General features: G+C 40.1%; 1 protein-coding gene across 5 annotated transcripts in view; it reads left to right on the forward strand.

Moving 5' to 3' along the window:
* The window catches only part of N4BP2 (NEDD4 binding protein 2), a 61,972-nt gene extending 53,750 nt beyond the window's left edge, over positions 1–8,222 (forward strand). For all 5 annotated transcript variants that reach the window (XM_075499960.1, XM_075499959.1, XM_075499963.1 and 2 more), the window contains 3 exons: positions 1,070–1,238; positions 3,086–3,209; positions 4,060–8,222. In XM_075499960.1, coding sequence (XP_075356075.1) covers positions 1,070–1,238; positions 3,086–3,209; positions 4,060–4,105 — 339 coding nt within the window. In that variant the 3' untranslated portion in view covers positions 4,106–8,222. The remainder of the gene's footprint in view (positions 1–1,069; positions 1,239–3,085; positions 3,210–4,059) is intronic.
* Positions 8,223–12,854: the final 4,632 nt, after the last annotated feature.

Genomic DNA, 12,854 nt, shown 5'->3' on the forward strand with positions numbered 1-12,854 from the left:
ATGATTTTAAATAGAAATATAATTTCACGTCCTGTCTTACTTTTGCTCTTAGCCATAACAACAAGTACAATCTGGAAATTTATTATATATTTTCTTTTAGGTAATAAAAAGGCAAACTAAAGCTACCTTTATTCATGAAAAATACTTTATGCTTGGTGGCCTTAGCCTGTCTTGGGAATCCTCTGCAAGTGAGAGTTACGGGGCTGGTGTCTCTGGTCTGATACTAATACAGTTCAGATGATCCATTTAAGAAAGCATAAGACAGACTGTCACTTCTGTTCTCTTGAGCCCTTGTCAGTCCAATACCTGGAGTTAAGTCTTCCATTCCTTTTCAGACTGTGCCTACAGATCTTCGAAGACATAATTTGTTGCTTCAGTTCTCTCAGATACTATCACTTCAAGGTTCATGGGAAATAGTTGGTACTTGTTCACTGTGTAATGTGAATAACCCTGTACTGCTCCTTGCCCCTAATTCCAGTAGGGACTGTATTGATCTTGTCAGTCATAAAAGATCTGTCAAAAATATTAGGAGAGCTAATAGGCAACTATTTAAAAAAAAAAAAAAGTGTTTGCCCTTGGCCTGTCTGATTTTTCAGGATTGTGTTCAGAAGAATTAACCTCAACTATAATGCTCAGCAGGTTTTTCCTGGGCTGTTGGGCAGTTTCTCTGACGTTGTTTAATTAAATTTTTAGCAAAATACTTTCAGAAAGTAAAATTCTATTGTTAGGATAATAAATCTGAAAATCAGCATGGAGTGTAACTTTTTAGCTTGCATAAAGACCTTATGGTTTTGTGCCTTTCTGGCTTTTTTTCTTTCTTGTAAGGCTTTTGTTATAATTTCTTCTTTGTGCCAGCTTTGAGTAGTTGCTTAAGAACACATTTCATGAAATCTCCTTGTGAGTAGATCTTGCTGAGCCTCTTCCAGAAGTTCTGTTGTGATTATAAATTTTACTGCTTCAAACTGTGAGCTAAAAGCACCCTGCCAGTGCTGTCATTTTGAACTCAACGACCAGTGTGGAGCTTAGATTATGTTTCGGTGTGTAATAGTTGCTGTGCTTATGAATAAAGGGTCGCCTTCATGAGCAGAAGATGAAAGAAGCCAACCATGCTGCTGCTGTGCAAATCTTTGAGAAAGTAAATACTTCCTTGCTGCCTATGAATGTGTTGGATCTGCATGGTCTCCATGTGGATGAAGCTGTGAATCAGTTGTCCAGAGTGCTGCAGGAAAAAAGTGAAGGTAGGAATAAGCTAATAATTCCTGTCCCCTAAAAGTTATTCTCCTCCTCGTTTTCTACTAAGAAAAAATTATATATGGTAATATCAGAGGCAATGTATGTAATTTAATAACATGTAAAAACAACTGGCTTTTGCGTTGTTTTATTTTGAGAGATCCCCTATGGAATTGTTTTTCTTTGACATGGCAAGGATTCCTTTTGCTCTCTGTCTTGCCCCCCCCCCCCCCCCCCCCCCCCCCCCAATCTTCCTTTTCCTTCTGTTTTATCCTTTACTTTTATTTTTTTATTGAAGACTTGATCTATCCTTCCTGGCATTTTTAACAGAGGTGGTAATGCAAACATTTGTGTCATCTTTGCATTGCTTTGTCAGAACTATGTTGCTTTTCTAAAGAAAAATCATTATGTTGGAATACTAACCACAATGATTATATTGTCTTCAACTTTTACATGAAAGTGTGTGATTTGAGCTATCTTTCAGTAACTTCCATATCAATTTGTCAGCAGGATCTCTTGAGATCAGAATACTGCTGCTTCCATAAATGTCGTTTTGCACAGTTTTGCTTGAGGGCACAGTTTTTTCTCCCAATAGAGTGTTCAAGTACTTCATGAGTGTTCTTGCTGTAAAAAGATACATTTTCCGCATTGTTAGTTTACCATATAAATTTATGTACACTGGGAATGCTTTTATAAGAAATATTTCTTACGCAAGGTACCACTGCACAAACCTAATTTTTTGAAACAGCTACTCCACCCAGTAGAAACAAAAGTGTTCAGTGGGGCCTTAGATAATCCTTTTCTTTCAATATACATCAGAGATAATTCAATTGCATTATCTTCTGCTATTCCTAAAAATGACATTTGTATACTTTAAGCTGTAACGTAATGCTTTTTAGACTAAATTTCCTGAGCTGCACTTACATCAGGAGTCCTGGAATGATGGTGGGGGCTCTCTGTTCAATCCATTAACCTAAATCTAAAAAAAAGTTCATTTCAGCGTGCATACATGGGAAAGGGATCAATACCTGCCACTTAGTGCTGGCAGAATTAACAGTAAACTAATATAAAACCCATAATATAAAGTTAAGCAACAGAGAGAGAGAGAGGGTAGTTGAGGAAAGATGTCATGTGAACTGATAATCCAAACTGGCAAATCTTGGCTGCTTGTGAGAATCCAGTTTAATTTGTATTTTTTTTCCTCTTTTTCAAACTCTTCATCAATTTAGGTTGCTGTGATCTCTGGGAGAAGAGCAATTTCTTTTGTCATCAGGGCTAGATGCCCTAATAAAGCTCATGTGATGTGTTGATCTGTTGATTCATGTACTCCAATGTAGCAGAAGTTAGTCCAAATAAGTGTGACTTCGATGTCAAAAACTGTGTGGATTTATATTTTCCTTCTTTTCTTTACCCAATAAAATGTTATTTCTTTATTCATGTTAATTTAAGATAAAACGTGAAACAATAGAGAGAAGTGTCACTTAAAAAGTAACTAAATTACACCCACATCTTTTAATTTTGCAATTTTAATTTACATCACAGGATGTAAATTCCAAGTGAAGATTAGATATAGAAACAGTAAAGCTGCTATGAAATGAGAAGGATTTTGTGATGATCACAACATGCATATTGCAAGCAATCTAGATTTAAGAAGCTTGACTATATTTTTTCAGAATGTCTTTTTCAGAAGAGGGGAAAAATGGCTATGTTTATGTAAAAGATGCATAGCCAGCATGGGAAAGCAAAGTTCTAAATCACTAGTGAGAGTTTTCAGAAGAATGGATGGCAAGGTTATACTGAATGCCAATTCTCTGCTGAGAGAAAATTTTAACCGTTACAATCCCTGCTGTTACAGAGTACCAGCAGACTGGTGGTAAACCGTATCTCTCTGTTATCACGGGAAGAGGAAGCCATAGTCAGGGAGGAGTTGCTCGCATCAGACCAGCAGCTATCAGATACCTCACAAGCCACAACTTCAGGTGAGTTTAGATTTTTGTTACTGATACATTTTTTTCTTAACCCACATTTAACTAACTGAAAATTGAAGTTAGTTTTAGAATATTGTTAAACTACTAAACAGATTAAGGCAGGTCTGCTCTTTCAGATTAAAGTAGGTCTGCTGTTTCATAAATCCAATTGTGTGACACAAACCCATTTTATACGGGGCACTTATTAAATGTTAGATCCTTTTCTCTGAGATAGATTAAAACACTATAAATTAAATTTGTCTAGCATAGTTTAATTACATGTTTCCATTCAAGGTTGCTAGCTTTACTGTGAAAAGTTGTTAATCCTGCTTTTTATTGGTCTCCAGTACCTGCTTTAGCTCTCAGCTTATGTGGGACAGCAATTTAGCAAGTCTGGGCTGGCATCAGTGTGTTTGCTGCTTTTTCTCTACAGGAGTGTATGACGGTGACTGTGAAGGTGGGGCTCAGAAATAGCAAAGACTTCCCTTCCCATTTCCTTCTTACTTTCTACAGAAGACAAAGGAGAAAATCTGTTTTGAAAGAAGAGGGAATGAAAGGGGAGCAGGAAAAGAGGAGCAGAATGAATATAACCAAGAATATTGGGCAGCTTTTTTTTAAAAAAAAAAAAAACAACAAAAACCAACCTCTTCCTCTTAGTTCCTGCTGTTTCCAGCTCTTCACCTTTCCAGACCCTGTAAAATCCTCCTTCACTGTCACATCCAGGGGACATGATGCTGATTTCCGGACTCTCACACATACTTGACTGAGAACCTTATCACTTTCCATATGTTTGATGAGGGCTGAAGGAGATGGCATTGCACATAGCTTTCATGTTGAAGCTTCATCTTTTCTCGTTTCACAGGTTCACAGAAATAAAACCAGGCTGCCTGAAAGTCATGCTGAATTGAAGGATTGTCGAGAAGAGAAGAGGAATATAGAAACTGAGGTGTCAGATGACAGCTAAAAACTTTTTGAACAACTGCAATAGTATTTTGTAATCTGTTTTAAAGGACGATATTTTATTAGAAGTGGTCTCAATTTACAGCAAGTAATTTTGTCAGTATGTTTTCAAGAAAATTTTTGTGAGGAATGGATCCTTTTTTGAACCTGCAAAAAGACGACACTTACAGGATTTGAAGTCTCAGAAAGGCAGATTAAGAATTCTGCTGAGCAGTATATGATGTTTTAAAGGGAAGTTAAGAAGGTACATTTTTAAAATATAACTGTCTTCTCAGCATACCCATTCTATGTCTTTTGACAATCACACATTTTAATTGCTGTGGATTCTGTGCTTTTAAAACATAGTATCTTGTACAAAGTCATTTTGTGATTCAGAACTTTGTGCTAAACCCTTCAGAAGAGCACAGGGGAGGTGGGAACTTGGCAGCTACTGATATTTCAAATCCAGTTACAGCTGACTGCTAAATATTTCCAGGTTTCTTCAGAAGTCTGATGTCTTGTTAGTGGTTATTTTGTGATGGGTTGACCAGTTCTATTGTCCTTATTCCATTCTAAACTTCCTCTGGTATTGATGGAAGTTGCATATAAAGGACGGTGCATTAAGACCAGCTGTGCATTTGGTAATTTTGCAGACTTACTGTGATCTATTAAAGGGAAAAATACAATGCTGTAGTTCAATGTCTGCTTACACATAGCTAATACTGTAATTTTGCAGGAAATGCCCTTACTTTTTTCAGCATCTACTGGATTAAAAGTGTTTCTTCCTTTATGGCTTCTTAAATGGAGCAAATTGAGTACTGTTTCACTTTACAGGTGTCTAATAGTGATGTGTCTTCATTCTGTGTGTATTAAATTTGGTGATTTCCTTGTAGAAAATATGATTGTCTGTGAGACATTTTAAATGTATTTTTAACATAAAAGTGAATGCTAATACTACAGTAGTAATTGCCTAACTGGAAAGTCTGGGAGTACAAAAGTTATTCTGTGTTGGTGGTGTTGCATCAGCATCTAGCAATACCTGTGTAAAAACCCAAAAACAAAAGAACAACAAAAAAAGCCCCAAACAAAACCCCCCAAATTTAAATAGAAACATCTGTACTTTGGCAAGTGTTTCCAGTAAGCAATCAGAACATTTTTAAAATAGAAATGTCTTCTAGAATGCATTACTACTTTTAATTACATCTTTGCCTCTTGAAAGGCATACAAATTTTTTAGTATAAACCATTTAATTTTTGTTGTAAGGCTTTTTCAGAACAGGTATGAGTTTTGTATTAGGGATAATATTAATAGGTTAAGGATTAATAGGAGTTTTTTTTTTCATTTTAAACCACTTTTGCAGTAAATTTTATCCAGGAACTACATGCACATAGAATTTGTGTGTGAATACATGTGTGTGTGCAAGTTCTGCCATTTATGTGCATGGGTAGTAATAAGCAAGGAACTTCTGTGAGAAAAGCTGGGCACAGAAATAGATTTCACTTGAAAATGTGTCTGCATAAGTTGCTGACAAACTGAAAGACATGATGTTTCCTGAATATCCATATTTAGTGTAATATATACACAGTGAATGCAATGTATGGTAGACTTAAAAATGAGTTTGTTATGCTTCAACAGATGCAATAATCTTTTCATGGTGATTTCAAGTGGAAGAATAGCTTGAATAATATTTAATCAAAGGGACTCTTACTGGAATAATAGACTGTCATGATAAGTTTTATATTTTTGTGGGTACTTAGTTCATCTGAATTGTGTCCCTTCTCTTTTTCTTTCTCTGGGCTGCTCTGGTAACCAGTGGGTGAAATACAAAAGATCTGTGCTCCCCAAACAGCACTAGCAGAGCTGTTTCTGCTACCGCACCATGCCCTGTGTGGTGAAGCCTATGCTCTGTCCTCTGTGACAGTGCCTAAAAGGGACTGAGATGTCATTTAGGCACTTGGACTCGAGACAGCAGTTCAGACTATCAGCTGTCCAGGGTTGCAGAAGCTAGAATTGCCTCAGTGGAGCTAGGATCTTTTTTTGGACTAAGGATCTTCCTTCTGCTCTTGAACAGGTTTTCCGTAGTGCTACGATTTATAACAAATTAAGGGGCAGCTCTTTAAAGCCTAGTCCCTGTTGGTTGGCCCAGGTGGCTGAGTTGCCCAGCAAAGGCTTAGAAGTGCTTAGAAGTGTTGCGTGTTGAGCTGTTGGGTGTCCGAGCCCTACAGCAATGTGCTTGTAAACAGGGAAGTGCCAACGTGTCTGGTTGTTTTGGGAGGGGGCCTGATTCACTCAACTTGTTCACACCATTCCAACATGGACAAAGACAGCTTAGATTTCAGTTCAGAAGATGAGCAGAAAAAGTTGTTGTCTTGCCCATCTGTTCATCATAATCTAGTTGTTGACAAGTTTACCCTGGAGATGAGAAACATAGCTTTTTACCTTCTTCTGGCCTAGCAAGGGGATGACAATTGCACTTGACTCTCACTTCCCCAGAAAGTGCTCTAACCAGTGTGCTCAGGAGTATTCTTGAAATTGCTGCTTCCTGAGCCTCTTTCAAAATCACCATTGCAAGCTAAAAATGCAAGATCAAGGGGACAAAAGAGATTAAAGGCTAAAAATTGCATAAACAGTCTCTGGAAGAGGGCTAGGACTCTTCACAAAAGAAGCTGTTCCCACTGATTTTCAATGTCCTTCCATATTATTTTTTTTTGTCTCTTGGACCTATTTGGATAAATGCATAAAAAACGTTCAGGGCAAAACCTCAGCTCCACCCCTTACTAGGAGAGTTTTTCTCCAGTCTGTCAAAGTCAGCAGAGGAGTACATAGCTTAAGAGCAATTTGGAGTACTTCTCTCTCTCCCCCCCGCCTCTCCCCCCTCCCTTGCCCCTTTGAGTACAGGTTGAGGTTGACTAAGGTACTCTGAATACCCCATCTGGTTATAGGTTGATCATTCGCCTAGTATAAATTGTTTGATCACAGGCTGAACTTCAATGGAAGACAATGGTTTAAAATGGTAAAATGGGTAGAACCAGTCTTGCCTTTACTGAAATTAGTGACAGAGCCTCCATCAGTTTCAGCAGCTCGGGGTGAGGCACTGCAGTTCCAACTCAAAGAAAATATGATCAGCTTAGCTGTAGGAGCTTAAGCATGTGCTTAGAAGCTGTGCTGAGCTGGATACAGAATGGAGCAGATCAGTGCACAGAGAGAAGAAAGTAGACTTTTATTAGTAAGGATCTCCATGCCTTCAGCTACTTGCCAAACTGTCCAGAAAAAAACCACTGGACTTCTTGTATTTCTTGGACTGTTTTGGTAATGTATAGTGGGATGAATTATATCAAATATAATTGTTTCAAAATGGTATTTCAAAGTAGGTTACATTTTAGAACTAACAGCTTTTCTGATGTCTTTTGCAGTTACATCAGTGAGAATCCTGAGGTATTGTGTAAATTCTGTACCATCTTATACTTTTGATTAAAGTAGCACTTAGCAGTATTGCCACCAGCACTCTGAAATAATGTGCGACTGTTAAGATACCTATTTTGTGTACCACTTTTTATTCTATTCTTCAACAGCATGTGGTTGTGATGACTGGTAGTCTTTAATATGTAACTTTTGGTTTCTTTTTTATAAAACTTTTTAACATTTATCCCAATTTTTAATTTAGGAAAATTCTTTTTTTTAATACAAAATTTAATGCTTGTGCTAGCATTGATGAGTAATCTTACAGTAAAGAAAAAAAAAAGACCCAGAGATGCAATGAAGAAAGTTGTTCTCCTAAGTAATGTGAGTGTTTAAAAATATATTTCAGTTGATTGTGAAAGTAGTAGGGCGAAAGTGATTTTTTTAAAAAATATTTCAAGATACCTTGATAATACTTTACTGACTTTGGCTTTTGCTTTTAATAGTATGTGGTACAATTCTATTTAAACTTAACGTTTTTATAGGCCTACTGAAGGACACCTCGGGCAAAGTTTAACTGGCATTTTTTGTGGCTGTTGGAAGCCATTGTGACTTGGGAATCCCCATTTAAACAATGTCCAGATGCTCTAGTCATAACTTAGAACATCACTAGAACTAGAACGTCTGGAACATTTGTTATTTAATCTTGCCACAAAATATGGTGGGTAGACAAGAGAATAATTTCATTGTTGGTAATGGCAAAGAAGGATCATCATAAATGTAATATGAGAAATTATACATAGACTCTACATTACTGATGCTTATGTCTTCAAATGCAATTCACATTTCCAGAATAATATTGCCCTCTTTGCAGAGCTGAGATGAGAGTATGAAGACTGTAACAAAGAAGAGTTCATTGACTTACCATAATTCCCAAGTATCATGTTCTCTTAAAAAAACCCCAAACATACAAAACCAAACCAAAGCCCAACTGTTCATGCTATTTCAGCTAAATAAACTGTGCAGAGGATTACATGGCTTATATGTGAATATGCATGTGAAAAGACCTAGTATTGCAGCTACCAGGTGTAAAAGCTGTTAGGACCAGTACATTGGAAGGTATCAATGTCTATTTTTAAATTAAAATAAAAAATTGGTTTTTTATTTGTATAAAGTTGTAATTTTGCTGTTAACTATAACTTTCATTTTTTACTGAAATACAATTTTGTAATTTGCATTTAGAATTTCTAATGTGAAAAGGAATTTACAAAATCTAGTTTAATAAACGATTTTTGCCACAAGTATAGCCTTCTGTCTTTCTTTGGAAGACTACATTTCAGCTTCTATCAAATTTTGTCAAATAGTAGTCTTGGAGTTCTGCATGAAAGCCACTTGCCTTGACTTCAGGATACCATCTGTAGGGAGATGAAGCAACCATCTGCAGGCGTAAAAAGGAACAGATTTGTGGCCTGATTTTAAGTGTTGCGAGTGGGAGCTGAATGCTCACATTACTGAAAATGAAGATCATGGTTTCAGATTTTTTTTGGCCTGAAGCAGCTGAAGGAATGCTGTTCAGGCCTAGCTTATTTTGTGGGAGAGTGAGGGCCGTGGTGTACGTCAAGGGGAGGAGCAGGTATGACCACTGTAAAGATGAGAGTTTGGGGGATGGAAGTGTTCTGGATAGATCTTATTTAGCAAGACCCCTTAGGTCAGAGGCAGTGACAGGTTGGATCCTGAGGAAGCACAATTGCTGTATCATTGTGGATTCAGAGCTAGTAAGCCTGGCTTTTCCCAGCCTGCTCTGTGCAGATCGAGTGCAGATATTCCTGTGTCATGTTCCTGGAAGTGTGGAAAGACACCTGAGAGCAAAGTGCTGGCTAGAGTCCAGCCTATTTTATTAGCTTAGGTTGAGGACAACTGGCTTTGACCCGAGCAAACTCCTGCAGAGTCATTCCTATGACTTCATTGCCTTGTAGCTTGGGTAGACTGCAGAAACAAGCCAGGTTTGTGCACTTGCACAGCAAAGCCCTAACTAATAAGCTGTTCAAGAGAGCAGGGAAAACAGGTTTTGGGAACACATGAAAGCTTGGCAGATGGCTGGCTTAGATCTGACATGGCTGATTCTCAGCCACAGCTACTAGACCACAGAATCGGTGAATGTCTGGTTGTGTGTGTGCTCCTTACTTACAGGACTCCCTGCTCTGGCAGTGTGGTGCAAGGTCCAGCTTGGGGATTAGTCTCTCAAACTGTGTTTTAAAGTGGAGGTACTGCTACTAGACTTGCCTTCTCTTTGGGAGCAGGACAGCAGTTCAACGTGGAGACACAGCTTGACTCCTACCCTTGCTGAAACAATCCATCCTGATTCACCAGCTTCTGTTTCAGTTCATGCCTGTATTTCCTCTGTGTGCTGGGCTAGCTCTGAGCTCCTCTCTGCTTGCAGCTGGGAGTTTTCTTCTCGATAGCACTCTGGGGAGTTTCTGAGAGTCCTTCTCCCTGTTTAAATATGAGAAGTGGAATATTTTAGTCTGTCCTTACTTACGGAAATGATTTGAACTTTGAGGCTGAAAACTGAAGCGTGGTAAAATAAAAATACTGCTTGAGGCAAACAGAAATTTTCAGCCCAAATCATTAAAGTACAATTAAAGGTTTTGTCTGCTGGTGGAATGCACTGGGTGGCTCGACAATAGGTGGTGCCCTTGCCAATGGCATAGAGTGATGGTGGCAGCAGCTTTCACTGTGCCCTTACCAGAGCTCTTGTTTCTCTGTATCACATGCACTAAAGGATGTTATTACACATCACGTGCTGTTCTTTTCTTCCTCAGAGGGAAAATACAGTATTCGGCGTATTGTTTTGGTGACTGTTTTTTCTTCTTTACAGATGGGTGGGGTAGAGTTTGTTTTCAAAACATACTTGCTGCTCTGTGCTAAAGATGGGCAAGACAAGTTCATTTTGCACTCGAGATCTGAAGATGATAATGTTGGGGTTTCTCCTTTAGCTACCCTGTGTTGGTTTTTTGTAGGTTAGTTGTCTGGATGCTTGGACAAATCAGTCTGTTCGGAGGCTGACACAAAGACAGTGTGCTGTTCAGTGAAGTCTTGTGCCACTGTGGGTGTTGCTGGTGGCAGCGTCTTCTTGAAAACCCTCGTGGGGAAGGATCCTCTTGATGTTGCTTGACTTTCTGCATCATGGGGCTTGGCTGGGCTAGCAATGGCTTCTCATTAGTTGCCATCATTAATTGTGTGGGATAGGTCAGGAGATAAAGTTCCCTTTTTCCTATAGCCTGAGTGGTTTCTACATGGCATGAAGTTGGGAGGTGCTGTCTTTTGAGGATTAGCTGAGAGCCTTTCCCATAAACAGGGCCTGTGTTTGTCCTGAATGACAGTTAGAAGCTTTGGCTTTTAGCATGGCATTTAGCAGCTGTCTCTTGGTAAGGAAGGCCCTTCCTTAACAAACTCATGGTGCCCCTTTCCCCTCCCCACACTTCTGCTAGATCCAGGAGTCTTTACCACCCCGTGGGCTGGTCTGCCCTGTGTCCCTGAGTGCTGGAGAGCCCTTGGGACACTGAATCAGGTCTGCAGCCTTTCTCTCCCACACCTCAATGGAAAATACATCAGGGAGATGGTGAGGGAAACTATGGGGCACACAGATACCTGTAAGCTGTAAGAATCTTTTGGAGAAGACCTGTGGAGGCATGTGGATGGTCCGTGTCTGAGGGGACATGTAGCCAGGTGCAGGCACAGGCCCTGAAAGAGCTGTGGAGAAGGTTGGCTACTGGATCCAGAGATCAGCCAGTACCAAAAGACTTCCGTGATGAAGAAGAGAGGCCTGTTATAGCATGAGGGGCTTTATGCTGGAGGATGGATGGTGGTGTGGAGTAGGGGCATGCCAGTGAATTGAGAGGATGGCAAATGCTAGAAGGGATCTGCAAAAGCTGATAGGGAAAGGTGTGGTGTGGCAGGTGGGCAGTGCAGAGGTGTCCGGGAGACCTTGAGGCGCTGCAGGACCAAGCAGGGAGGTACCATGCATGGATGGGGCACTACTGCTGGGGCAGCCTGTTTCCCTCAGCTCCAGCAAAGCAGCGCTGGGGTATCCAAACCAGCATCTCAAAGCAGACTGTCGATGGGATGCACCATTCGGAGGTCTTGCTGAACTCAATGTAGTAGATAGGGCTCAACATCCTGTGCGCGACTTGTTTTGTACCGTGTTCGGGTTTTGGGTTTTCTTTTAGCTTTATTTATGTAGCTTTCATATTTTAAGAATGCTACAGATCTTCGTCTTGACTGAGACAAAAACTGTGTTGCAGGCTTTGGCGGTGGGGTGGGGGAGGACTTGCAGTTTTGGTAGCTTTTTGGCAAGCAAATGGGGCTTTTGGCATCCATTCCACGATGGACATTTAGGCAATCCCTGCCACTTCAGGGTTTGAAAAAGGCAGCCATGTACCCCCAGTGCCACCAGAGGTCCCCATGGCCTGAGACCCTTGTGCTGTCAGGCTATGCGATCTTTAACTCAAGCTGCGAAAACAGAAAGGACTGAAGGGTAGCACAGGATAAAAGCCACCATCTTGCTTTCCTCCCTATTGTCCTAAGCTGTTTTGTGTCCTCTGTCATGGCATTGAGTCTAAAACTAGATGTGTGTATTCCTTGTGAGTAGGGAACTTTTTTCATATGGCTCAGGAGACATCTTACATGACTTGGGAAGTGCTAAAATAATAGTAAAAATACTAAATGCTGATGCATTTCCTCAGGGTGATCAGGATGTGATATCTGCGACTTTCTTTGGGAGTAGGACATTTCAGTGTAGTAGTGCTGCTATGACAATTGCTCTTTCTACAAGCTTGGTAAGCAGCTGTATGGATCATTATTATTTTTGTGTTATCTTGAGAAATAGGAGCCTCCTCCATGGCTGGTCGTACACACTGGACAGGAGAGCAAGCAATGGAAATCCTCTGCCTGTGCCACAAATTTAATCAATTTGGTCTGTAAATGGGAGGAATGGTAGTCCTGTCAGGTCGGGCTGTGGGAGCTCTGCATAATGGTGTTTGCTCTGCGTCAGCTAACTTACAAGGCATTGCCTTAGATTCCCACCTCTAAGGGTAAAAGTAGTCTTCATCACCTGTGTGGCCTTCTTGCCTTTCCAGATTATCCCCTTTTACTGTCTCTGCGGTGCCATATAGGCAAGCCATGGGTGACTGGGAGCTTCAGCTTTTCGGCATTTATCAAGATAGCCCCGTAAAGTGGCTATCCTGATATACTGCGGAGAGAACAGAACGTCCCTGGAGGGATGATGCACCCTGGCTGGCAGGGGGGCTTCCCCCAGAG

Source organism: Mycteria americana, chromosome 4, assembly GCF_035582795.1.
Source record: "Mycteria americana isolate JAX WOST 10 ecotype Jacksonville Zoo and Gardens chromosome 4, USCA_MyAme_1.0, whole genome shotgun sequence".
In the NCBI taxonomy this organism is placed as follows: domain Eukaryota; kingdom Metazoa; phylum Chordata; class Aves; order Ciconiiformes; family Ciconiidae; genus Mycteria; species Mycteria americana.